The following is a 27,347-nucleotide window of genomic DNA, read 5'->3' as shown; positions in this document are numbered from 1 at the left end:
TGGAAGGAAGCAAGGTGGGGGAGAGATGAATTCTCATAGAGGGGGTGACTTGGGAAAATATTATGGAAGAAGTATTTGAACTTTTCAATTTCATTAAATTTTTATAAATCCTTTTTACTACCCTTAGTCTGTTTTCTGTAGAGCTCGTGGAATAATCATGGCTTATTCCTCTTTCTGGGAAGCTGTGGTCATCCTCTTTTACATGTTGTTTCAATTCCAAACCCTATGTAGAAGGCAGTCCAGTGCTTTGATCAGCTGAGTTCTTCAGTCTGAAACCTCAGAGATTACAGGTGGATCTTTATTAAGCTTCTGTATCCTAAAAATTATATTTTGAAATAATTTTGTTTTAATATGTTTAATATATTTTTATTGACTGAGTTAATTTAAAAAATAGATTTCTTAAGCTAGTACTCTTTATCCCCAAAGTACTTTTCCAATTTTTTTTCTAAATTACAACTTATAGTCATGTTATTTTATTTGCTATTGTTCAGTCTTCCTTTTCCCATATTCCTACTTATGTCATTTCCTGTAATCTTCTATTACTCTTTGATTTTAAATAGAAGCCTGTTCAAACCATGCTGACATCAATTATGAGATGGTAGCTACTCTTCTATGTGCTATACAAACATAACACATTTAGAACTTACTTCTGTTTTACAGATGAGGAGACCAAGGTTCAGATACTTTGCCTGAGATTAAACAGCTAGTAAGTGGCTAGTAAGTGTAATATCATAAATTCCTTAGACTATCATCAAATGGATGTTAAAAATCATATTTAAAAATGGTATTCTAGGGCTTCCCAGGTGGCGCAGTTGTTAAGAATCCGCCTGCCAATGCAAGGGACACAGGTTTGAGCCCTGGTCCGGGAAGATCCCGCATGCCGCGGAGCCTGTGCGCCACAGCTACTGAGCCTGCGCTCTAGATCCCGCGAGCCACAACTACTGAGCCTGCGCTCTAGAGCCCGCGAGCCATAACTACAGAAGCCCGTGCATCTAGAGCCTGTGCTCTGCAACAAGAGAAGCCACCGTAATGAGAAGCCTGCGCATTGGAACCAAGAGCAGCCCCCGCTCGCCGCAACTAGAGAAAGCCCGTGTGCAGCAACGAAGACCCAACACAGCCAAAAATAAATAGATAAGAAAATAAATTTTTAAAAAAAGGTATTCTAAAACAAATAATTGTTTTGTTTTGGATATCTATAGATTTTACTTTCTGAATAAATTCCCTCAGGAAAAAGTTTGTGACAGTGAACTACGTGCTGCCATTCACTTACTGTCTCCTTAAAGTTACCATGCCTAGACCTGGTGATGATTTTTGCTCGAGGCAGCAAGTTACCCTGTAGGTAGATTTGTCAAAATGTTCATCTTGTTTCTTGTTACGGTTTTGAGTGAAATAATTGTAATCTTTTTGGGTTTTTTGTTTTTTAAATATTTAACCTTTCTTGTCTTCTTAACATACTGTTAGTTGTAAAGTCTTTAAGGCAGAAGTGTATAATCTGAAGTCAGTATAGCTGAGTGACATTGAGTAAGTCAGGTTTCTGCCCATTAGTTTGTCATTTTTGAATGAGAAATAGGTATTATAATAATATCTACCTCTAAGTTTTAAAAAGGATTAACTTTATGGATATAAAATGCTGAGTACAAAGCCCTATATATGTTATTTTTTGTTAATAATAGTATTAGCTGTGGCTTCATTTTTGTATCTCATGCTGTACTCTATCTAGTAAATATTTAATAGTTATGGGACACTTATTGTGGTCAGTGCTGCAAAGAGAGGGGAGGTGAGTGATTCCAGACTTCTTGGAGCTTTTTGGATAAGACTTAAGTCAAAAGAACTTAAGTCAAAAGAACAAATGATAGAATGGGAATCTAGGAAACATCCTGTCTGAGAGAACCTGGAGAAATTTTCATTGAGGTGATTTCTGAAATTGGATTTTTGATGACTTGGGAAAGAAAACGGGTACAAGTAGAAATGGTAGTCCTTTTTATTTTTAATCTTCTTTCCTAAGTGTGCTGTCAACAAGTAAATGTTTCAATTTTATATTTTAAAACATCACATTTTAAAACAAATGGTTGTTTTTCTATGCCTTTAATAATCTTTATGTCTGCTAGATGGGGGAATGAATAAGATCCAGTACAAGGTTTCACATATGAATAGTGAAATGATTCTATTAATGCTATATGTGGAAGCATTTCATGCTTCCATGGACAGTAACTGCTTTTATATGAGTGATTGTTAGCGACAGAAACGCAGCCCAGAGTTGCCAGAGGATTTCATGCCAGTTCTTCTTACTCTCGCTCTTTTTCTTTCTTTTTCTCCCATTCTGAGGGTTGTCGTTTGGTCTTGTTTATGGTTTCCTTTGCTGTGCAAAAGCTTTGAAGTTTCATTAGGTCCCATTTGTTTATTTTTGTTTTTATTTCCATTACTCTAGGAGGTGGGTCAGAAAGGATCTTGCTGTGATTTATGTCACAGAGTGTTCACTCTTTTTCTATTTAAGCATTAGGCAGCCATTGATATTTGAACTTGCTGGGAAATGCAATTAGAAATCACTTGATCATTTTTGTCCTTTTATGGGAAACTGTTTGCATATATTTAGTTCAGTCTTTTCAGCCTTAACTATGGCATTATCAAGATCATATTTAGCTTCCCAAATGGTCGTGGGTACTGTAAGTGGCTCTGCTCCAGTGAAAGTTTGCTAATTTTGGTCATGATTGGGACAGACCAATATTATTTGGCCATAGTTTGGCCATAACTGGTGATACATAAGTTGAGTTTCAAAATACAGTAATTACAATTAAATTAGTGGAATTAATATATGATAATTGGAATGAGGACTTAACGTGACATCGTTTTTCAATATTTGTAGGAGTTAGGTGTTTCTTATGAAGGAAGAATATTGAGAATAGTCCTTTTGTTATTAACTGGGAAAATATTTGACATAAAACTTTAAAAGTTCTTTGAATTTAGCAAATATTTCATTGTGCTAATAAGCATTTGTTGAATGCTTGCTGCCTATAAAGACATTCCTAGATGATGATTTCCACAAACTGAATGTAAAAGTGTTCTAATTTTTATATATTATTAGAAAATAACTTGCTCTGAAAACATGATGGTTGATGGGACTCAAGTTCAAGTTGAAATTTTTTTTGAAGTCAACTTTATAACTAGAGTCAGTGAGCAATTTAATTATGTATAATCTCCTTTAAGAAATGTTCCTCAATGTACGTTTCTTAAACTAATTTAAGATTGTATGTACAACTGGGGATAGTTCTATGTTAGGCTTTATCACTTGGCTTAAGATGTATATATTCATAAGTGTGTTATTGGAACCTTGGTTTGCTTAAATATGTAACACTTTAGAATTCCTTTCTAGGTGGTTTTGGAGTATGAACTTTCACATTAAGAGCACAGTAGGGGAAGAAGTCTTGTGCTTATTTGCCTGACTACAAATGTATAATTAAAAGAGTCTGTCAGCAGGGGTTGGGGCAATCAGTGTGTTCTGATGCTTCATGTTATAATTACTTTGTTGTTCAAACAGATATTGTAATTAGAGCATAATTTTAAATTTCAGAGGTCAGTGACTTTATCGAGGTTTTTGTTGTTGTTTTGGTTTTAATCAAAAACAAAGGTAGTTTCTCAAATTTTGAGAATTTTTTTTAACATTTGTATATCGCTGTATACAGCAAATGAAATGGATGATTTTTTTTTTAAGGTTTATTATTATTTTTTTGGCTGCATTGGGTTTTCGTTGCACACGGGCTTTCTCTAGTTGCGGCGAGCGGGGGCTACTCTTCGTTGCTGTGCACGGGCTTCTCATTGTGGTGGCTTCTCATTGCAGAGCACGGGCTCTAGGTATGTGGGCTTTCAGTAGTTGTGGTGCACGAGCTTAGTTGCTCTGCGACATGTGGGATCTTCCCAGACCAGGGCTCGAACCTGTGTCCCCTGCACTGGCAGGCTGATTCTTAACCACTGTGCCACCAGCAAAGTCCCCTGAAATGGATGTATGCATTGTGTATTAAGACAAGATTTTCGTTTTCCCCTATTGCAGATTTTAGTGAGTGGAGGAATTGTGTATTAAGTGGCCACAGGTTTATCATTTTTGTGTCATTGAAATTTGATAGGCATTTCTCTCATTTAGGGTAAAAAGCGTATTTGTAGGTGTGAGAAATCTGTTTTACCAGGTACTTCTCTGCCAGTTGTTGATACTGTTCTTCATGTGACTTTATCAGGAATTCATTGACAGAGAAAGAGAACATGACATGGAATTAGGGGAAAAAAAACACTAAATAAATTTACCAGATAATTAATCTGTTTCTTTATCTGCATCCAAATTCCCTACCAGCTCTAAAATTCTATGAGAATAAGATGTGCTTAAAATTCCACATAAAAAAATGTTTAAAGGTAAAATGGTGAAGTAGAAAAACTTCTAGAGAGTCAAGACTTCAGTGTTCTGTTTCTGGCTCTTTCACTAATTTATGATGCTATTTTAAGGCAATTTACTTAATTTTAGGGCTCATGTAGGTGATGTCATGTTTTAGGAATTGGTTGTTGAGAGTTGCACGCTCTAATGTTCTCCCTGATAGAACACTTCCTATCTGTATGACTTGGGCAAACCTTATGGGCCTTAACCTCCTCATTAACATGTTAGTGAGAATTATAGGACCTCAGTCTTATGGCTCTTAGGATGACTGAGTGAGGTGATGTGTTTATATTGCTTAGTGTGGTACTCGACAAACAGTAAGTGTTTAATGAAAGCTTGGGTAGTATCAGCATCATTTTCATTTCTGAATTTCTTTATCATCGCGTGAGAGACTAAGAGCTACTTGACATTTATTTCTCTATAGTACATTTGCCAAGAATATAGACCATAATAAAGTATTATTGGTAAATGTGTCTATCTGTTTCATAATCAGTTATGAATGGTATTATAGAGCTGTTTTATATGCTACTGAACTTTAACTTATTATATAAATAAAGATACATTCCATTTCCTTGAATGCTGTCTTGTCATTTCAGACTCCCTTAAATAAAAAAAACACCAAGGTCATCAGTTTTGAACTTTTTTTAAACACAGGAATTATTTATGAATAACTTGTCTTTGCTATCATTTTGCTATATTATATCATTTGTTATATTAAGATACAACTTTAGTCTTGCAGTTTTAAAAAGGCTGACCCTTATTTACTCCGTTGTTCTGATATATTGAAACAAGGTAATATTGAGCTGATAGAATAAAGGAACAGCACTGTCTTGTGGGATATGAAAATCAGCGCTCATGAGCATTATGCTAGAGAGTCTGAGTGAGTTGACTAGAAGAAAAGTAAGAGAACAAGAATAAAAGATAAGGGGTAAGGATTTTCAAATGTAACTGGCAACTTAAATAGGAGGTCAAAAAGAAGCAGGCCCAGAAACAAAGATAAATGATCAAGGGAGACTGGAGGCTTATATAGGGAGACACAGTAATAATGAATACAGGAGAGCACTGTGGGGAAACAGTTTGGTGTTTGATTTCAGTGATGCTCCCCAATAATAAAAGCACAGTCGTTCAATTCAGTAAATCTAATAGCTAAAGACAATGCACAGATAGCTATCAGTTATAGTATGACACACTTAGAGCAAAGGATAAATAAAAGTAAATATTAAAGGAAGCATTCTGGACGTAAGTGATAAATTGCATGAAGTTGTGGGTATCAGGATCCATGTTTGTGAATAGGCCAATTTATTGACAGCGTGGAGTGAATGTAAGCGAGAAATGGCACCCGAAGTTAGTGTGGATTGAAATGAATGGGTGAATGTACAGCAGCCTCTTTGTCAAGGCAAAAGAAAGCTGATAACTGCATTTCAGACTTTCTTCAAAACCAATTGGTCTTTGTCCTCAAGTATTAAAACTTCACACTGACTCAGAAAACTCATTCAGGGTCAATAATAGCTGAGACATAATTGGGGACTAGTTTGCAGAAGGGAGGTAATGAGCTGAACATGGTGAGTTGAGAGTGCTTTGGAGACAGTGACACACACATGTCAAGTTGGCAGTTGAATTTGGAGGTCTAGAAATAAGGACTGTGCTGGAAATGTAAATTTGCGAATAAGTGGATACAAAAAACCCATATTATTATTTATTGCTGAAGATTTGGTGGCACATTATATAAAATGCTTTTGGTGACTAAAACAGAAATTAAAATAATTTGTAATGAGCTGTTTTTTCCACATCAGTTTCTCAGCTGTTTATTCCTGAAATACTATTGGAAATATGACAGTAAAAATAAATTAATGCCTCAACCACAGTTTCTAGGAGATAGACCATATTTGGTGTATCTCCAAGACCATATTTGGTGGTGTATCTCCAAGACCATATTTGGTGTATCTCCATTTTGCCGTCAGTCCTCTCTGCTTCATTTCATCCTTTTCTTTGTCCCAAATTATTTATTAAAGTGAGAAATTTGAGGAGTAGATTCTTACTGCAGGTATTCTGGGATATAGAAGTAGACACCCTATATATAATCTTACTCTATCTCTTGTTTGTTTATAGCTGAAAGAGAACCTTTATGGATATGTTTTATTGACTTCTGTAGTGTTTGCCAATTCCAGGTTGCCTTTATTATCTGTTTGAGAAACAGAAAGAAAATACAGGGAGAACTTATATTTGTAGTGAATAATTCCTAGGCTCAAACTCACTGTTAAAGGCATTAACTCTTCCTGAGTTAGAATGGTCCACAGTTGTATAAAAGTGGCTTGAGTGGAATGATCTTAAAACCTTTTTTAAAATGAAGTTTAATATGCTCATAAATTAAAAATATGTAATTCTGTAGAGCCTGATGTAGAAAACATCCTCTGCTAACAGCCAGCACCACCCACAGTCACTTCTTACTCTTGAAGAGATTCTTTAGGTATTTATTCTCTGTTGCTGCATTTTGTGCTTACCTTGCTACTATCTCACTCTTTCATTTTGTGAGAACTCATGGGGCCCTTTCCATTTGGAAGCTCTTATCATTCAGTTTTGTTTTAAAAGTATGTAATACGTTGATGATTTTTCTCCTGTCTGCTTCCTTTTTCTTGGTGAGACATCAGTAATTCAGTTTTTGGACCTCTTGGACTAGTTCTCTAATTTTTATACTCTTTCTCTGCTGTTTTCCATCTCTGTCTTTGCTGCTATGTGGAGGGAGAATTCAGTTTTTATCTTCAAACCCCTCTATCAACGTTTTTTATTTTTACTATCATATTTAAGTTTCAAGAGTTCCTTTTTATGTTTTGAATTCTTTTCATAGCATTTTTTACTTGTTTCAGGGATGCAGTATCTTCTCTTAACTCTCTGAGTCTTTTTGAGTTTTTCTTCTCACTGCCCAGTGATTGCTTTCTTCAGGTGGTTTCCTGTTGTTGTGTTGGCCAGACTTTCCAGAGAAAGGTCTTCCAGTTTCTTGCCCCCAGTGTGTGGGCTGGCTGTCCTCATTCTGGGTGTGGAGTGGGAGAAAAGACTGGATACCTCAGCCTTCACTGTGTAAATGATCCTGTCAGCTGCCCATCAAAACCCAGTTCTAGAAAGTGGAACTCTTTAGGAATACATTTCTAGTCTTTTGCTAGAAATTAGGGAGTGCTAGATAGCCAGCTTTAGTTTAAGGATAGGGGATGCGGAGATTCAGCTGTTCCTTCAGTTTTCCAGTCTTAGCCCCACCCTTACCCCCGACTTTTACTGCTGCCAATTTCCTAAGCCTTTATGGAGGCTCTAAGTATAAGTTGGTTTCTTCTTGCCTGGGTTAGCTAAGTCCCTGACCACTTAGCCATCTGCTTTCTAGTTTTCCAAATTGTTTCCTTTCCCATTTTCTTCTTCCTTATGATTTTGTGCTGTTTAAACTGTACAGTGTTTTAGAAGAATCTTAGGAAGGAGTGAAAATTACATTAGATACATTATTAGTTATACTAGATACTACATTAGTAGTAGCTATACTAGATACTACATTAGATATTAGTTATACTAGATACTAGATACTACATTAGTTTCACCTTTTTTGTCTATAAGTGTTTTCGAAACCATAAGCAAGATTTGTTTTGAAGCAAACATTAGGGTAGGTATAATTTTCTTCTATTTTTGTATTTTTAACAGGCACCTAAGTTGATGAATTTATTAAGAGTATCATTTACCAAGGTGTTGTACAACTCAAAAATTTATTCCTCCGATAAAGCACAATTCAAATTATACTGCAGCTTTATTCTTTGTTCCTGTCATGCAAATAATATCCGTTCCTTTTTAAATCCTCTGACTTTTGTCTTCCCCATGTATAAAAATTTCTGTGGCAAGTCACTTAGGATTTTAATTTTCACCCTTAGGCCTTTCTAAAATATTTTGGATTATAAATGTTCCTCAGTTGTCCTTGTATTAGTATCTGTGTGCATTAATAATACCACAAACATGCTTTTTAGTGTCTTTGTCTACTAATTATAACATCTGTGTCAGTTTTAGGTTGATTTCGATTGATTGATTTTTCTTATATGTGTTTCATTTTTCTCCTCCTTTGCCTGTTAATTTTTTTTTAAGGTTTTTTTTTTTTTTTTGATGAGGACCATTTTTAAAGTCTTATTGAATTTGATACAATATTGCTTCTGTTTTATGTTTTGGTATTTTGGCCCCTAGGCATGTGGGAGCTTAGCTACCCAACCAGGGATTGAACCTGCACCCTGGGCATTGGAAGGCAAAGTCTTAACCACTGGACCGCCAGGGAAGTCCCTGCCTGTTAATTTCTGATTAGATGCCAGATAGTGTGAATTTTACCTTGTTGGGGGGACATATTCCTGTAGTTATTCTTGGGCTTTGTTCTGGGACACAGTTAAATTGGAAACAGTTTGATCCTTTTAGATCTTGCTTTTAAGATTTATTTAGGCAGTATTTGGAACAGTGTTTGGACTACTGACTAATTATTTTCCACTACTGAGGCAAGACCTCTGTGCACTTTACCCAGTGTCTGTGTATCATGAAGTCTTTCCCGTCTGGCTCTGTGTGAGAACCTGGCACTTTTACCTTGAATCCTTTGGCTAGTTGTTTCTCTGGCCTCTGGTATTTCTTCCCACATAGGCGCTGATCAGTGTTCAGTTGAATACTTGTGTCAACTTTGTGCAGATCTCCAGAGTTCTCTTTCTGTGCAGCTCTTTCCAGTATTCTTTTTGGTGAGCTCTAGCTGCTTTGGTCTCCCAAGACGCTAAGCTTAGTCGTCTCAACTCAGAGAGGCAGCCTGGCACCGTTCCCAGGCCTGCAGCCTAGAGATTCCCAGGCCAGGGAGCTGGGACAGTAATGGGTCTTACTTACTTCATTGATTTCCCATCTCTCAGCCTCACTGTCCTATTGCCTGAGGTCCAGAGACTTGAGGACTGATGTTTCTTTTGTTTTGCCTGTTTTTTTTTTTGTTGTTTCAGGTAAGAGAGTCTTGTTCGTGTTACTTTATCTTGGCCTGAAGCAGATGTCCCTTATTTGTACAGATGTAGAGACACTTATAGGTTCATTAAAATATAAACATACACACACACGCGCACACACACAAGGAACTTTATAAAATTTATCTATAAAAAATTGATAAAATACAAATTTTAGTGAGAAAATATCGTCAACAGTTTTCAACATAAAAATTAAACTCTGGATTTTAAAATTGGTTTTTATTGCCACAGTAGAGGTACATCTACACATTTTATATTTGGCACACAGATAACCCTGACTGACGTTCCCAGTTTCTTGACTCATTGAATCCTCAGGTCTGTCAGTTTTTCATGGTGTCCCCTAGGTGAAAAGAAATACTTCGTAGTTTTTCTTCTTATTATTAAATAGTTACTTCCAAACAACTTAGTTTATCAAAACAACTTAAACTGAAAAAAATTTTATTTTATTTATAAATAGCCACATTATTTATTAATGGGATTTGTTTTCCCTTGGGCACTGTTCACATTCTCAAACCTGGGAATCAGATTGGACACTACCACCCTGTTTTTCTGTTCCACATTGATTTTTGCATGAACTTGGCTTTTTATTACAGCAACCACTGAAAACCTAGCATCAGAAAGATAAGACATCATCACAAGGAATATAGCGTGATCTAATATTGATAAAGTCCAGTATTTTGAGCTAGAAGTTTGCATGGTATCTGACAGGCATCAACTATTGTTGTTTCCCTTGAAATTTCAAGTACCCCCGTGGTACCCCTGTGAGCATACTGTGGTATCTCTGAGTTTACTCCTTGGGAACACATAGATGGCCTACCATAGGTTGGTGTGCTTTGTTTTGTTTCTCGTTTCCCCTCACAACATTTGGGTGCATTTTCATACTGATGATATTAACAGAAAATAGAGGCAGAAGCGTATACTTTAAGAACTTATTTCTATCCCTATTGGCTGAGTTCCATAGATTTTTTTCCTAGCATGGCATCTGCAAACATATGAGTTGTAGTAGAAAGCTGTTTTTTTATACCAGTTTTATTTTCTTTGATTGGAATCTCACCATTCAGTAAACAGTAATCTTTAAAGATGAAAGTTCAGCAACAGGTATTGTTTATGTATGGTACCTGGCACTGAACCATATGCATTTATTTATACCATTCTTATATTTATTTATAAATTTTTATTGTTTTTAATTTTTAAAGAATTCATATTTATGAAATATTTATAAATATATTTGTATATTATCTCTAAAGCTTAAAGCAAGAAATGGTTCTGAAGTTATTATATCTTAGGTGAAAGGGAAGTATGGCCAACTCTACTTCTAAACCTCCCTATAGCTTGGCAGTGTTTTCAGCCTGGGGCTCACTAAGTCATTTGAAGATACCAAGGAAATGAAACGTAGATGTTCTCTACTAAAACTAGTATTTAAGATGGTATGGTTAAAGAGTAACTGTACAGTTCACTGTTTTCAAAGTAAGGTCTGTTAGAAATACAGTTAAGACTATTCTCACATTTATTCCTTGTTGTGATTATTTTTATAATGAAATGGTTCTATAATTACTACTTGAAATGCTTAAAACAAATGGCATTTGTCTTACACAGTAGTGTCTGTTGGCAAAATACTTTTCCTAATCTTGAATTCAGCCAATGTTATTAAAAGTAGTTGTAATGATATGGAAAAATTGATGAATTTTAGAATGAAAATATTGGTTCAGTTCCTGAATTGGCAAGGTGTTCGTCAGTTGACCTTGACAGGTGCCTTGCTTAAATTAGCCTCGGTGACCTTGTATTTACTCATAAGTAAAATACAGGAATGATAACACGCTTTTCATGATAACCTGAGGATGACACTATACATAAGTTTCTTGGTACATAAGAGCACTGCAGGGGTTGTGATTGCCTTGTTCACTCTTATACTCTTAGTATCTGGCTCCATGCTTTTGGTACATAGTAGGTGCTCAACAAATATTTGTTGAATTAGCTATCAATACCCAGTAGTCTCACACTCAGGCTTTTTGCCAAGAGAAGAATTTAAAAGGTTTATAATGTCATAGCAAAACAATGCGAGCATAGTTTAGTAATTGCAACAGGTTATTATCATGAAAGATGTGCTCTCTCTTTGAAAAGAAAAATTTGTAATAGTATGCTTTGTAAATTTTTTAGGAGGAGCAAAATCGAGGCAAGCCTAATTGGGAGCATCTCAATGAAGATTTACATGTACTGATCACTGTGGAAGATGCTCAAAACAGAGCAGAGATCAAACTGAAGAGAGCCGTTGAGGAGGTGAAGAAATTACTGGTACCTGCAGTAAGTAATAATTTCCAAATCATTTACTATAGAATAATAGACAAACATAGACATTGCTCCAATCCTTAAATGGGAAAATCTGTTCCCTGTTTATTTTTTGTGAAGGGAATGTTGTGAGGGGAGCAAACTCAATTAGTGGCCTGTTTTTTCAGAAGTATTATTACCTATTATAGGGTAGGAATGTAGGTGCGTCATCAGTAAGTAGGGTGATGAAAGCTTTCTCTCTTTTTTTGGATCAGTTTCTCATTGAAAGCAAGTAGTGGGTGTACAGAAGTCTGTACAAATTAATACTTATGTTGGGTGAGCTGTGTTAGTGGGAGCACATTATTTGAGTTGTCTGTGGGTTCCACGTACTCTCCTGGCATATATCATTGTTTACCACAGAAAGGTTAATGTTTCATAGTGAAATTTTCCCATAATATGGTAAGATTTTCTTTTAGAAAAATAAGAGCTAACTTTTACTAATGTACCAAGCACCATTCTGAGCACTTTTCACACTTTTAACTCACTTAAGATTTCTAAGATAATAAAAACTATTGAAGTTCATACTTAGGGATTGTAGATAAGACACCAAAAGGAATTTTGGAGGGTGACATAAGAAAAGACCCCAAGGAGAGGAGTCACTGAGGCTGGAGAAGAACCAGGAGTGTGGAGTCCTGGAAGCCAAGAGAAGTTTGTTGCTGAAGATTGTTCAGTTAAGATAAGAATGGGGAGTTAACCATTGGATTTAGCAAGTAGTAGTCATTGGTGACCTTGCCAAAAAGATTTTTGGATGGTGGATTTAAAAGCCTGATTAGCTCAAGTTCAAGAAAGAATGGGACAACAGAAAAAGGAGTTGAAATTTTTTCCCCTAAGATTTCATTATTTAAGTAAATGATCTTTTCAGTACTCTTGGCCTCTCAGTTCTTTTATTGCTTCATCTTCAGTGATCTTAACCTCCACTCCATATAAAGTGCATTTTAAATTTTAGTACTTTACTCATATTAAAATTTCTAAGTTGCCTTCCAGAAAATTTGTACCAATTTGTAGTCCTGCCAGTGTTATCTGAAAATACCTGTTTCTCAGCACAGTCTCAAACCCTGGGTGTTACTAGATTTTTTAATCTTTAATCACAAAAATGTGAATATAATAATTCTCATGGTTCTTAAAAATATTTATATTAGATGAGTTTTTACATTAGCTTTTTGTAACAAAAATTCTAAATCTTCACGATCACATTTTGAACAGGTACACAATCCCTAGTTTCATATTGTTTCTGTGGGGAATATTGATTCAGTTTACATATCATTTACAGAATGAATTTATAGCTAAAGTATGGGATTACCTTTGTATTATTTCAGTATAAATGTTTCTTACCTATCCATGTAGAATAAATTCTTTTTTGGAAAGAGGTAGAAAGAGAGTTGTGTGTAGTTTAATGTTTTTGTGCCTATTATGTTTAATGTTATATAGCAAAAGATCTAATCCTGGCTTAAGGGACCTGGGGGTGTGGAGGGGAGAGTTGGTAGACTTTGTGCTTGATTTAAAATTTTATAATTAAATGTAATAAATATTCCATTTTGTATTTTACATCTGGAGATAAGGCTAATAAATCTCGGTTAAGGTTGTACCTGTGCTCCTTGTGACATAATTTTAATTTTTCTAATAATTTTGATGATTTGAATGTGTCTCCATCAGTTTACGTAACACCACACATAACTTAATGTTTAGAGTTCAAACTTTCAAAATTCAAAGTAGGGTTTCAAAACAACCTTACAAAGTAAGTTCTTTTCCCCCCATTTTTCCAGCAAGCACAAGAACTCAGAGAAACCTTAGCATTTTCTAATTTCACTGCAAAAGTAATAGGGATTTTGAGATGATCACACTTCATTCATTTGTAGAGTCTTAATGTTTTACCTAACAAACTTGTTTACCCTCGATAATACCATTTTTATTTCAGATGTTTCTTTGATTTCAGTAATCCGTTTATTTGAATCTCTTTTGTTTCTTAAATCACAGAATAAACCATGCATAACTAGAGAAGAGTCATTTCTTTAGTTACATATAGTATAACTAGTCTGGCCAGTCTAAATCTGTTACCATCAAGTATCTACTAAAAATATCCTTTTCATTGTAGGTACAGTTAATCAGTTGTTTAATCTCATTTCCATAAATCTGAACCATACCTCCTCACATTCTTGAGATCTTCAATATACTCTTATAAGTACAGTGAAACATTTTGTGAAAATCAAATCATACTCACTGATAGAAAAGGGCTATTGAGCAGTGCTCTGATTTTGCTCATCTTTGGGGACTTAGCTCATCCTTGGCAGAGACCAGCTGCTGAGGTATGATAAGTCTATCTCCAAAAGTATTTCTTGAAGACATATATTCTTGCCAACCCAGTTAAAATAACCTGTCTTTTCATTTTTAGTCTTAACCCATTCAGTTCATTCTCTCATAAGTTAGTACGAGTGATTTTTTTTTTTCTTTAAATAAATCATATAAAGATTATCAGTGACTTGCCATTTCACTCCTCTGGAAGTGGGGTAACAAGTGAGTTATCTACTCTGAAATTCCTTATTGTATACTGAAGAAATGGCTCTTAATTGTAAACAAAGTATGGGTAGTTGTAAAAATTTTAAAGTCAGAGAAGGAAAATTTTATGAAATAATTAATTTTAGGACTTTTGATGGCTTCATATAAGTATAAAGTAAAATTTCACATGTATTATAAGTATTGGTTCTCTCCAAGTTAGCTTATAAGTGGGAGAAAGACTTTTGAAGTACTAGAATGCAGTATAAGGAAATGAGTGAAAAAACATTATTCCTCCTAAAAAGATTATGGGGAAATCCTCAAACTGGTAGAATTTTACTGAGTATATAGGTAGAACATTAAGCAAAGGTTATATAGGAAGAAACAATCATGTCAAGATTTGATACGGTAATAGCCTTCTCATTTTAAGTGAACCCTGTAAGGAAATTAGTGTTACTTGGAATTATTAGGGATTTGTGATTCTGCATTTGTGATTTCTGGTTTTATGTAACTGCTTTGTTCTGAAAGTTAATTGGGTGGAAAAACTAGCTTTTATGATTCTTACGGAGTTTTACAATATCGACTATTTCCTAATTTTAGCTAAATATTTAACACAGGATATGTTGATCATTTTTGTTATTAGGCCGAATTGCAATGTGCTGCTATATGCTTTTCTATAAATTTTTGTTTCTTTAATTAAACTTCTATGATGCAGTTACTAATTTAATATAACCCTATGATAAATTACTTCATAATTAGACAAATGGTATTTTTTAGTAGATTATTTAATTACTAATTTTATATATCTAAACCTTAGGCTTTTAGACATGTGTGTTGAACTGGTTTATTATAATTAGAAAACTTTCTTCAGATGACATTTTAATGCTTGTTCTTATTCACATCATAATTCTCACACTTTTCCTGTGAGCCTTTCAAAATAAACTGGGCTGTTAAATTTCTTGGCTGAACTTCTTACAGTCTTTGCTTAGCATTTACCTAATGTGCTTACAAATATACAGAATTTTGGGAAATTATGACTTCTTATCTTTGTATATTCAAATCACTTTAACATAGATTTGATCCGTACAGAGAGCTTGTATATTAAATTAATTTACTCATTTGCCAATTCTGTCATCAGATGTTTTTGTTTCCTTTATTCTTGCTACACTGATACTGTAATATGCTATAAATTCCCATTTCTTTTGCCTTTTGTAACAGAGTATCTAAACCTGCTTTTAATTAATTTGGTCTTAATATTCTCATGTACATATTAGGACAATTGATTAGTTATTGTGCAGGCCCTTGTTAACCATTTTAAGGACTTCAGCTTTTAGTCTAGAATGGGTGAAACCATTGGAGTGCTTAAGGAGAGGGAAATGAATGACATAATCTGATTAATATTCTATAAGGATTTCTGGCCTGCTCTGTTTAAAACAGAATAAAGAACACAAGGTGAAAGAAAGGAAGCTGTTGTAGGAGTCTACAAATTGTGGCCCATGGGCCAAATCCAGCCTCCCACCTGTGTTTGAATAGCCCATGAGCTAAGAATGGTTTTTACATTTTTTAGTGGCTGGGGGAAAAAATCAGAAGAGTAATATTTGGAGAAGAAGAATATATCATGAAATGTGAAAATTATATGAAATTCAAATTGCATTGTCTGACAAGTTTTATTGAAACACAGCCATGCTTATGCTTATTCATTTACGTGTTGTCTGTGGCTGCTTCTGCGCTCCAGTGGTGAGTTGAGTAACTGCCAGAGACCATATGCCCAGAAAAGCCATTTACTGTCTGGCTTATTACACAAGAAGTTTGCCAATTCCTGGACCATTGCATAAATTCAGACGAGAGGTGATGATGGGTTGGGCCAGTGTAGCCATAGCGGTGAGTCATGGTCTGATTGTGAGTATATTTTTACAGTGAAACTGGCAGGTTTTGCTAATGGATTGTCTGTGGGATGTTAGAAAGCAAGGCATCGAGGATGACACCAAGATTTTTAGCCTGAACAACTGGAAGGATATAATTGCTGTTACCTTGATGAAGGATATGTTAGGAACAGATTTTGAAGAGATTACTTGGAACTCAGTTTTGGATCTAGTAAATTTGAGATGCCTGTTGGCTATCCAAGTGTAGCTATTCTAGTATTCTGTTAAGATTAACAAATACTTATTCCAGGTTGGCTGTATTTTAGAACACTAGGGGTACAGAAAATTATTTACGGCAAGATCTTTAATATTTAGGCAATGACATTTCCCTCACTGTATTTCATGAGATACTTTTCATAGGTATTTGGGGTAAAGGAAGCCTTTAATATGCTAGTAAGTATTGTGAACCTCTGGTAGAAACCATTTCCAAATTTAATTGACCATCAAAAATTTTTTTCTGAGATTGTATTCACATCTAGCGTTATAGAGATACCTGTTTGAGAAATAATCTGGAAACTCATGATTTAAATACATAGGAGCTGTCTTTTTAATGCTGAAGAATAGTCATTTGAAGACAAGGAAGAAGAGGTGCTTCTTGAGGAATTTTTTCCTTTTTTTTTACACATAAAATAAAAACTCATTCATTTGAAATGTACAGTTTGGCCCTTGACAACTGTATACAGCCACTTCCACAGTCAAGATTTCCATCATGCCAAAAAGTTTTCTCTTACCCCTTTGCTATCAATTAACTACCCCCCCCCACGCCCCCAGGCAACGACTGGGGTTAGTTTTGCCTTTTTTTCTATTATGATCTAAAAACTTAATTTTTTCCCCCCAGCCTTATTGGTATAAGATTGACAAATAAAAATTGTTTAGGATGTACAAGTGCTTTTTTTTTGAAGGTGTACAATGTGATGATTTGATATACATCTATACATTGTGAAATGATTATCACAATCAAGTTAATTAACACATTCATCATCCCACATAGTTACTGTTTTTTTATTTGTATGATCTACTCTCTTAGTAAATTTCAAGTGTACAGTGTTATTAACTGTAACCACCACGCTGTACCTTTGACCCCTAGAACTTACTCATCTCATAACTGAGAGTTTGTACCCTTTTATGGACATCACCCCATTTCCCCTACCGCCCCTCCCTTCCCCCAGCACCTGACAACTACCATTCTACTCTCTGGTTTTATGAATTTACCTATTTTAGATGAGTTTGCCTTTTCTAGATTTCATTTTTTGTGCCTGTCTTTCATGTGGCATGGCTTTTCTGAGGTTCCTCCATGCTGTTATATGTGTCAGTGGGTTGTTCCTTTTTATTGATAATTAGTATTCCATTTGAATACATAAGCCACAGTTTGCTTATCCTTTCACCTGTTGAAGTTTTAATTTTTATTTCTCTGAATACAAGTGATGTGGAGCATCTTTTCATGTGCTGCTTGAGAAATCATATATCTTCTTTGATGAAGTATCTTTAAATCTTTCTATCATGCTTTATTGTCTTTTTTTTTTTTTTTTTACTATTAAAACAGTTCTTTATATATATTGGGAATACATCCATTATTGGACAAATATTCTAATCTGTGGCTTGCCTTTGTCTTGTGGTTTTGTGGGAAGGCTTTTAATTACAAATCCCATTTCATTCATAAATATAGAACTGAAATTTTTTTTTCTTTTTTTTGTATTTTTCAAGGAATTTGTCTTTGTCATCTAAGTTAAACTTTTTATCATGAAGTTGATCATAATATTCCTTTTTTATCTTTTTAAGGTATGTAGGATCTGTAGTAGTGTCCTTGCTTTCATTCATTATGTTAGTAATTTGTGACTTCCTTTTTTTTTTGATCAGTCCAGCTCTAGAGCTTTATTAATTTTAATCATCTTTTACTGCTACATACCAGTTTTTGGTTTTGTTGATTTTTCTCTATTTATTCCTTTTCTGTTTCATTGATTTCTGCTTTTATATATTCTTTCTACTTTATTAGGGTTTAACCTTATTTTCGCAGCTTCTTAAAGGTGGAAGATTAGTGACTTGAGACCTTTCTTTTATACTTCTGAGACCTTTTGTTTATACTAAAAATTTTCTCTCTGAATAATGCTTTACCGGCATCTCAAATATAATATTATGCTGTATTTTTATTACTATTCACTTCACAGTATTTTCTAATTTTTTTCATGATTTCTTCTTTGACCTATGGGTTATTTGCAGATGTTTCCAAATATTTGGGACTTTTAAATTTATCTTATTGTGACTGATTTATAACTTAATTCTGTTCTTCTCAGAAAATGTTTTCTATAAGATTTCACTCTCTTTGCATCTAATTAGGACTTTTTATATTGCATCACATTGTCTTGTTTTGGTGAATATCCCTTTTACACTTAAAAGCACATGTATTCTGCAGTAGTTGGATATGTGTTTTATAAATGTCATTTAGATGAAGGTGGTTGAAAATGTTCAGTTCTTCTGTCCTTATCCATTTTCCCCCTATTTTTGTTAATTACTAAAAGAGATGTGTAAAGATCTCCATTCATTCATTTTAATAATATTTATGCATACTAGCGTGTTCTCCTTGAAGGCACTGAAATGGCAGACTAATTTGATGTGTGCACATGTGTACATGTATGTATGTATAGCTTACACAACCTATATGAACAGTTTGGCATCATTAAAAGATTTCACTCTTTATTTTATGTAATGGCAACTTTCCCCTTGTTTTAATTTTGAAGTCTTTGTCTCCTCCTCCCCCCCCGCAAATGCCAATTATTTAATGCAACACATTTTCTAGAGTGATAGTAACAGGCAGTATATAGGTGGCAATCAGTGTTCAAGAAGATGTTATAGAGGTTTACAGGAAGATGTCACAGTGGACTTGGGGTATTTAGGGGAGAAGATTTCACATAGGTGGGTGAGACTTGAGCTGGAACTTCAAGGTACAAAGTTCCTAGAGACAGAGGGGATTAGTGTATATGCATTTTAGAGGTGGAGAGTTGTGCATTTCAGGTCATTAGAGTGGTAACAAATGCAGTAGGATTGCACAAATCATGCATGGTCAGGGACTGTCACTTAAACTCAGAACTTTTATTTCCTTATATGTAGAATTGGGTTATTGTTGCTTACTTGTCTTAGAAGGACTTTGTAAAGGTAAAAATTATTATTTTAGTTATGTGAAAGTGCAAGACACATGTTCCCTCATTTCTTCTCTTTTTCTTTATGTTGTATGGATTGATTACCTTAGCTACATCATTGGCCATGCCAGTTACAAGCTCATTCCTGGTCACAGGAGGCACCATGCCAAAAGAAAGTGATTCTGTCCCTAACTGCAAAAGGCGCCCTAATTGCTAGTCCATGATCTCACCAATATACCTTTTTGCTTACAGCGGCGTAATAAATAAGAAAATTGTAAACCACTTAATGTTACTTAAAAAAATAACGTGTATACAAGTATCTCTGTCCCCCCACCCCCCCTCACTCACTCACTGTGGGGAGTACATCTACCGTCTCTGGTATCATGTGCCATCCCTCTTTCAATTAATTCTCATTCTGTTTCGTTGGAAAAGAATGCTGTTTCATCATTAGCTAAGACACATAGATGCATATCCTATGATCTTTACTAATCTTCTCTGAAGGGACATAAAAAACACTAGAACAGGGGCTTCCCTGGTGGCTCAGTGGTTAAGAGTCCACCTGCTGATGCAGGGGACACGGGTTCGTGCCCCGGTCGGGGAAGATCCCACATGCCGTGGAGCGGCTGGGCCCGTGAGCCATGGCTGCTGAGCCTGCGGGTCTGGAGCCTGTGCTGCGCAACGGGAGAGGCCACAGCAGTGAGAGGCCCGCGTACCGCAAAAACAAAACAAAACACTAGAACAGTGGAAGTTGGGGAATATTACTGATATAAAGACTGGGAAAGTAGAAGTGAGGGATACCTGCTCAAATGTCTTCTTTCTCACTATAATTTTTCCTTTCTTTCGATAAGAATGGGGGTAAAAGATTTCTGTTGGGGAGATGGAATACTAAACTGAAAAGACGAAATGAGTCACCATAGCCTGTATTAGAGAAATTAAATGATTTCAGGCAGTTGAAGTTTACACTGTCTCATAATTTAAGACCAGCTTTGGTACACAAGATGCCACTAGTCCCAGACAATTCATAAAGTGTTTGTTTCACTTTCTTACTTTATGGGGGGTATAAGTGTGTCTTTTTTTTTTTTTGCCTCTTTAAGTTTGTTTATAGGTATTTGAGGAGTTGAACATGAGTTGGTTTTGAATATATAGCTGATCTCTTTATGAAAGCATTTATAAACATAGAGCTCAGTAATATTAACCTAAGTAATTGATCTAGTAGATTCTGAGGAATTTCCAGCTGAGGATTTTGAAATTTAAAGTTGTTGCCAGTTATTTCAAGAATATTATGAAATCTGAAAAAGATTATTTAAAAAAAGTAACTTAAATTCACTTCTTAAAAAAAACTATAGTTGTCAATGTCATCATTATTTGGGAGAGTAGTGAAAAGTGAAGGGTCCTTCACAAAATAATTTTTTATTAAGTTTGCTTTTCATGTTTCCCAGAGATTTGTTTCTTCTAGTGCTATCACCATTTGACTCATAGGTAACTGTGTATTAATTATCACCAGAAAACAAATGAAAAGAATTAAAGAGTAAGATAGGAAGAGAGGTAATGACTCTGGAGATAGTGTAGTCTCATCTTGGAGTTCAAGTTTTAAACTGGATTGTTAATGAACTGATGGCCCTGCATTTAGTTCTTGACCAAGGGATCAGTAATTGAAATCTGTGGTATGATTTCCCTCCTTTTCATGTTATTGGGAAAGAAGGTAAGGTATTAAAAGGTACATTAAAAGACATCTAGCTGTAATGCACTTGCCCCTTGATAGAGCTGTAACGTGAGAGAGCATCTCTCTTACGTAAAGAGGGTGTTGCTACCATTTTCTGCCTTGCACAACTATTTTAATCTGGTTGGGAGAACTGTCTAGGGACCCAGAGTACAGTAATTAGCAGTCTCTTCAGAGTGTCAGAGCAGAATTACCATTGTAATGGTTTAGCTGCAGGATAAAAGGATTGAATTTGGGTCTTCCTGTCTGCCAAACTAAATGAGTTGCCATGGGAATTTTTAAATGTGAGAGGCGTTTACGTAAAGCAATTTGGCGGGTTTGAATAAACTCATAAATTACAGGTTTGAAAGCAGCCAGTCCTTGCTTCCTCTCATATAGGCAGGACTGTATAGAAGGCTGATAGCTTCTTAAATTCTTCATGTGAATAAGCTGATCCATGCTTCCATGCAGATGATCCGATTACTATGGCTTGTCTTTTCACTAAATATAGTACAGTAAGCACATTTAAGAAAAGATATATTCTTCCAGATCTCTGGAGGAAAAAAAGTGACAACTCTAGACATAAATTTGCCTTCCTAAATTAAGTGTATCTTCAAATAATGCTATTAAAGTGATTGTTTTGTTTTAATAAACATTAACCTAAGATTAATTTTGCTTAGTGCACATAATATATATCTTACACTTGTCACATTTGTCTCACAGAGGTGAACATTTAAAGCTTTTTGGAAAACAAGTAAGGTACTTATACTCGTAAACTGGATTATTCAGGTTGCATGTAAATACTTGGCAGACAGAGCTTTGGCTTTCCCTGTCTCTCAGAAGAACTGGGTTTTTAGTGGAATGACTTTTTAGTGAGAAAATGCTGCCGTAAATGCCTCCGGTGATGAACATCACTTATGCTTCCTCAAGATATCAGTAATAATAATAGTTCTTGCATTGGTGGTTTATATCCACCCTCCAGAAAAAGCACTTAGTGAAATTTAAGTATTAAAATTTTTGAGACTGTAAAATATTCTCACGTAATGAATAAGTTCTTTGGGGGGAAGTCTGTTAACATTTTCAAGTCCCTAGATTAAAGTTTTGTAAGGAAAGTGAAAAATTGGTTGTTGCTAACCTTAGTAGCCTGTAAATGTAGATGAATTTTTCAAAAATGTTTCACAAGGAGATGCAGGAATGCAGAATGGTTGTTCAATTCCGATGAGAAAGTATAAAATAAATATTTTTTAAGTACAATAAATAAATTTTTATGTATTACTACTTAAGGTATAGTTATCAAAGTAGTAGTCTGATTCAAATTCTGTATTTCTAAGATTATTGTTGAACCTTAATAAATCAATAAAACTAGACCCAGTGACAGGGAAGACTTTATAAAAATTACATTTAAATTTAGAATACAAAGACCATCATAGAAGTCCAGAACTCCTGGAATCAAAATGGCGTTAGCATGTTATATGCTTAAGTGTAAGGTACTCTGATGGGAGTGGGTGTGTACTGCTTGATAAACATGATGAGAGAGAAAAGTATTTGCAGAAATTGAAATGTGCTGATTAATTTTTTCTTCCAGAGTGGGACAATTTAATTCAATTTTACATCAGTTTCTTTGTATACCTCACCAGAATTGCAGCTGTGTCATTTATTCTGCATTAGGCCAGTCACAGGAACATGTTCCAACTAGAATTTTCACAAATAACTAAAAGCGCTGTATCTTTGGATAGATAGCAACCCATACAGACAGGTTAAATTAAGAAAGTGTGACAAAGTGTAGACTTTAAGACTTCAATCACTATCAAACCAAAATTTTGTGAATCACTGAGCAGCTCTATGAGCTCTCTTTGCTACCGTTCAGCCATAATGTTGTCTGGAGGTGGGTCAGGCTTTTTAAAACGATCAGAGAGGCTTTTCCCCAAACTTGAGGCTTCAGTTTAATGAAGTTTCTTGGTGATAATAATAAAATATGTCTTATCTACAAGTTCTCATAAATAAAGGCTTTGAGAAACATCTTCCTTTTTGTTCGTATAAGGATTCATTGAGGGGTAGCTTTTCTAAATACAGTATTTTGTGGCGGTCGGCAGTGTAGATGGCTTACAACTCGGAATGTGAGGTGTTGCAAACATAAAACAGGGCATCTGGGCTTAGAATAATAGGGCAACGTATGTTTATTTCTGAAGAAATATTTTTGCAGTTTATATAGGAAGTTCTTCCATTTTAATCTTGTATTCCATGCATCCCTCAGAATTTGCATGTTGAATTTGTTATATAACATTTTATACTTGCTTGTACCTGTTTGTTCTTAAATATTAGTGTTTCTATTCCATGATTAAATATGCTGCTCACTGGCTGGGATAATGCAGTTTCGTTTTTTCTCTATTTCCCTATTAAGTGTATGGTATTCTACACAAATCTCTAAAATTAATTTAAAATATAAATATTTTTATTAAAGAATTCAAGTTATTTAATAGAAGAAAATAGGTGGGTGATTTCTCAGTGTGTCTTCTTCAGTTCAGTTATTTTCATGCAACCCTTTAATTTGTTTGCATGCCCTTCTGATGGTTGGTAAGTAGCATCATGTTCCTTCTATTTAGGTGAAACATTTGTAATCCATTCACTTTGTATTAATGTACTTTGAAATTGGATTGACAAAAAAAGTTAAGAAAACCAAATGCCCCATATTTTATTTAACTTGCTCTTATTTTTTGACCCTTATGCTCAATTTTTCTTGACATTTCAAATGTTTTAGTGTTGCATTTATAAGTAGAATTCAGATTAACTACCACTGTGAGATTTTAGCACTCTATGAATGAGTCACATGAGCATTTTAGTATTAAGACTGTCTCAGGTAAACTTATTTGGTAGCTCATCTCATGGCTTGAATTTTCTTCTGTATTTTTGATAGCTGAATTTTGAACATTTAATTTCAAAAGTGATACTTATTATTATTAATTAATTAATAATAAGACTTCTCCTTTATGGGAATTACTCTGAAGCCTATATTGCAGGATTATGTAAGTAGATGTCTTTTGTTTTTTATTCTCTTAACCTTTAATGCCTTTGTGGAGAAAAAATAATCCTTAATGTATAAATTAAATATAAATTGATTTGTTTTTAAAGTTATGCCATTAAACTGTCATGGCATCAGTATTTTTGCTAAACTTCTTTGTAGAATATAATATCTCCGAGCAAGTTAGCAGATTCATGAATTCGCTTACTTTGTGGTATTATTTTATGAATTCTGTGAATGGTGGCGATATGCTCTGTTTAAATAAAATACCTTGATTACTGAGTGTAGCACCTGTGGAATTATAACATACATGTAGAAATTAAAAGACGCACTTAGTGACTGTCAGAAGCAGTTCAGTTCACAAACTTCTACTGAGAAACTGCTGTTTACCAGGCTAGAAACCAAGACTTCAATACACAGAAAGATTTAGATTTAGTAATATAAATGAGAATGGGACAAAACTAATGAGTTTCCCAATTACTTATTTGATCACTTGATACTTGTTCTTCAGAAATGTCGTGCTCTCACTAAAGGTGGATACTTCCCAGAGTGATCTCTCTAATTTGTTTTTCTTGGGCAGTCTCATCAGTAACCATACCTCCGAGGACCACTGCCATAGTGATCATTTTTTATTACGCTTTTAATCTTGAACTCCAGATCACCAGTCTTTTCAGCACCTCCCCATGGATGACATATAGGCATCTCAAACATAACATTTCCAAAAGTAAAATCACATCCATCCCTGTCTTCCTCATACAGTGATTGCTACATTGTGTTCTCTGTGTGGATGACATTAGTTGCCTGGAAGTCATATGTCCTTCATTCCACCTCTGCTTTCCCCCAGGCCCCCACTCCTTTCCACATACTTCCTCATCAAGTTCGGCTTCTGCCTCTTAATAGCACATGACTCTTACCTTTTCTGTTTTCACTATTGGGCTAGATCCACTGGTACTCCCTCCTAGTTGCAGCTAGAGCTCACTCTCTTTTTTCCTGTCCTTTTCTTCTTCTTTCAGTTTTGTTGAGATATAATTGACATACAGCACTGTAAGGTGTACACATAATGATTTGACTTACATCATGAAATGATTATCACAATAAGTTTAGTGAACACCCATTGTCTCATACGGATACAGAATTAAATAAACAGGAAAATATATTTCCTTGTGATGAAGAACTCTTAGGAGTTTTTCTTTTAACAATTTTCATATATAACATACAGCAGTATTTATATCTTTCATGTTGTACATTACATCCCTAGTACTTATTTATCTTATAGCAGGAAGTTTGTACCTTTTGACTGCCTTCATCCAGTTCCCCCTTCCCCTACACCCCGCCTCTGATCTCTTTTTCCATGAGTTTGTTTTTTGAAGTATAAGTGACCTACCATCTTATATTAGTTCCTGTTACACAACATAATAATTTGATATTTCTATACATTTCAAGATGTTCACCACAATAAGTCTAGTTACCATCTGTCACCACACAAAGACATTACATAGTTATTGACTGTATTCCCCATACTGTACATTTCATACCTGGGACTCATTTATTTTGCAGCTCAAAGTTTGTACCTCTTAATCGCCCTCACCTATTTCTTTCTGCCACTGCATCACCTGTTTGTTCTCAGTATCTGTAACTCTCTTTCTGTTTTGTTATGTTTGTTCATTTGTTTTTTAGATTCCACAGAGCTCTCCTTTTAATATATAGAAGCACCGTCACACTCCCTGTTACACGTTTGCAGTGGCTTTCTGTCACTGCATGGTAAAAATGAAAACTGTTTAGCATGGCATTCATAGCTCATCTCCAGCTGGTGTGTACCTAACTTTGTTTCATGTTGTTTCTCCTTTACCCACTTACAGTCCCCCCTATATTAAATAACTTAAAGGTCCCAGAACACTCTGTTTATTTGGTGTATTATAGTGATCTCTGGATTGGAAGTGGAGGAAGTGGATAGTAGGTTTCATAGTAGAAACTAAGATGGGAAAAGGCTCAGGAAAAAACCACAAGAAAGTTTTCTCTTAAATACTCCACGATTTAAAACTTCCAGTGAAAGACCAGCAAATAGGAAACTTTTTCCCTGAAAACACTACACAGTACTTGTCAGGTTTTTTAAACAAGTACATATTAATATGCAATAGTAGTAGTGTTTCGCTTTGTTATTCATAACCTCTTAAAGAAAAAGTTCTATTCTTTTTAAATCTCTAACACATTACTGTTTTGACAGGTGTGTTAAGCATCTGCTTATGTTCATTGAACAAATGTTTATTAGTATTATAGATACTAGGAACCTAATAATATAGTTGTTTTTTGAAATTAAGGTATGCAGTCTAGTCTGTTCTGCAACAAATGAAGAGGTGTGCTCCAAATAATAAACAATCAGAACTTTGGTTATAAAAAAACTTTTGATTTATAAAAGGTTTTTCATGGGAAATTAGGAGAATTTCAAACTTGCAATAACAAAGTTATTTTTTCCTGTGAGAATTTCAGTAATCAAAAGATTTTTGAAAAAGCTATAAATCTGGTACTGTAGACCCAGATTATAACAGGACAGATCCAGAGTTGATTTACTTCTAACTCTGGAACCAGAGCCATTGCCTTTTTACAATTAGCAAATTATTCCTTAAGTATTTATACCAAATATTTAAAGCATCGAGCATCCCAACATAAAGCTCCTTTTGCCTATGGAACGTCAGTCAAATTTTTACCAATAGCGGCTTTGCCTGTATGTATGTTATTCTCTAATCCATTGCTTTCTATTTTCATTTCTTATCATGAAAACTCATGTTAGAAAAAATACCATTTTCTGTCTGTATATTAATACCAGTGGTAAGAATTGTGCCATCCCTCAAAATAATCATACAAAACTGAAGCACTAGAGCTTGTTGAGGAGAAGAAATACTTGTGTAGTTTAAAAACCAAGTAAAGCAGTGATTCTTAGATTTGATCATGACTATAGTTACAAGCCAATTAAAGTGTATTTGAACCACTCAGTCCTTTGTGGGTATTCCTAAATTAAGGAAATGCATTACAGCAAATTCTTTGTAAAGCATACATCTTTTACATGAACCCAATTTTAGGTACTGATTTTTGTAAATTAGAAGTATTTGAAATATAAAATCTGCTAATGGAATCTAACATATTTAAGAGTATACTAATTTTATATATGTCTGGTATTTTCCATACTAAAAAAAAGAAAACTTAAAGTACAAGTAACTTTTAAGAACTATATATTGTACATACATGTGATACATACGTATATATTTTACATGCACATGCGCACGCGCGCACACACACACACACAAGCAATCAAAACAAGCAATGTTCGTACTCCCTAATCTTTC

At 34.8% G+C, this 27,347-nt stretch overlaps 1 protein-coding gene across 6 annotated transcripts in view; it reads left to right on the top strand.

Annotated features, from left to right (window-relative positions):
• The window catches only part of QKI (QKI, KH domain containing RNA binding), a 104,971-nt gene that overhangs the window by 52,201 nt on the left and 25,423 nt on the right, over positions 1 to 27,347 (top strand). For all 6 annotated transcript variants that reach the window (XM_024763631.1, XM_024763629.1, XM_024763628.1 and 3 more), the window contains exon 3: positions 11,575 to 11,718. In XM_024763631.1, coding sequence (XP_024619399.1) covers positions 11,575 to 11,718 — 144 coding nt within the window. The remainder of the gene's footprint in view (positions 1 to 11,574; positions 11,719 to 27,347) is intronic.

Source organism: Neophocaena asiaeorientalis, unplaced genomic scaffold (assembly GCF_003031525.2).
Source record: "Neophocaena asiaeorientalis asiaeorientalis breed wild unplaced genomic scaffold, Neophocaena_asiaeorientalis_V1.1 scaffold704, whole genome shotgun sequence".
Classification (NCBI taxonomy): Eukaryota; Metazoa; Chordata; class Mammalia; order Artiodactyla; family Phocoenidae; genus Neophocaena; species Neophocaena asiaeorientalis.
Note: the sequence above shows the minus strand (reverse complement) of the source record. Positions and strands in the feature narration are given on the sequence as shown.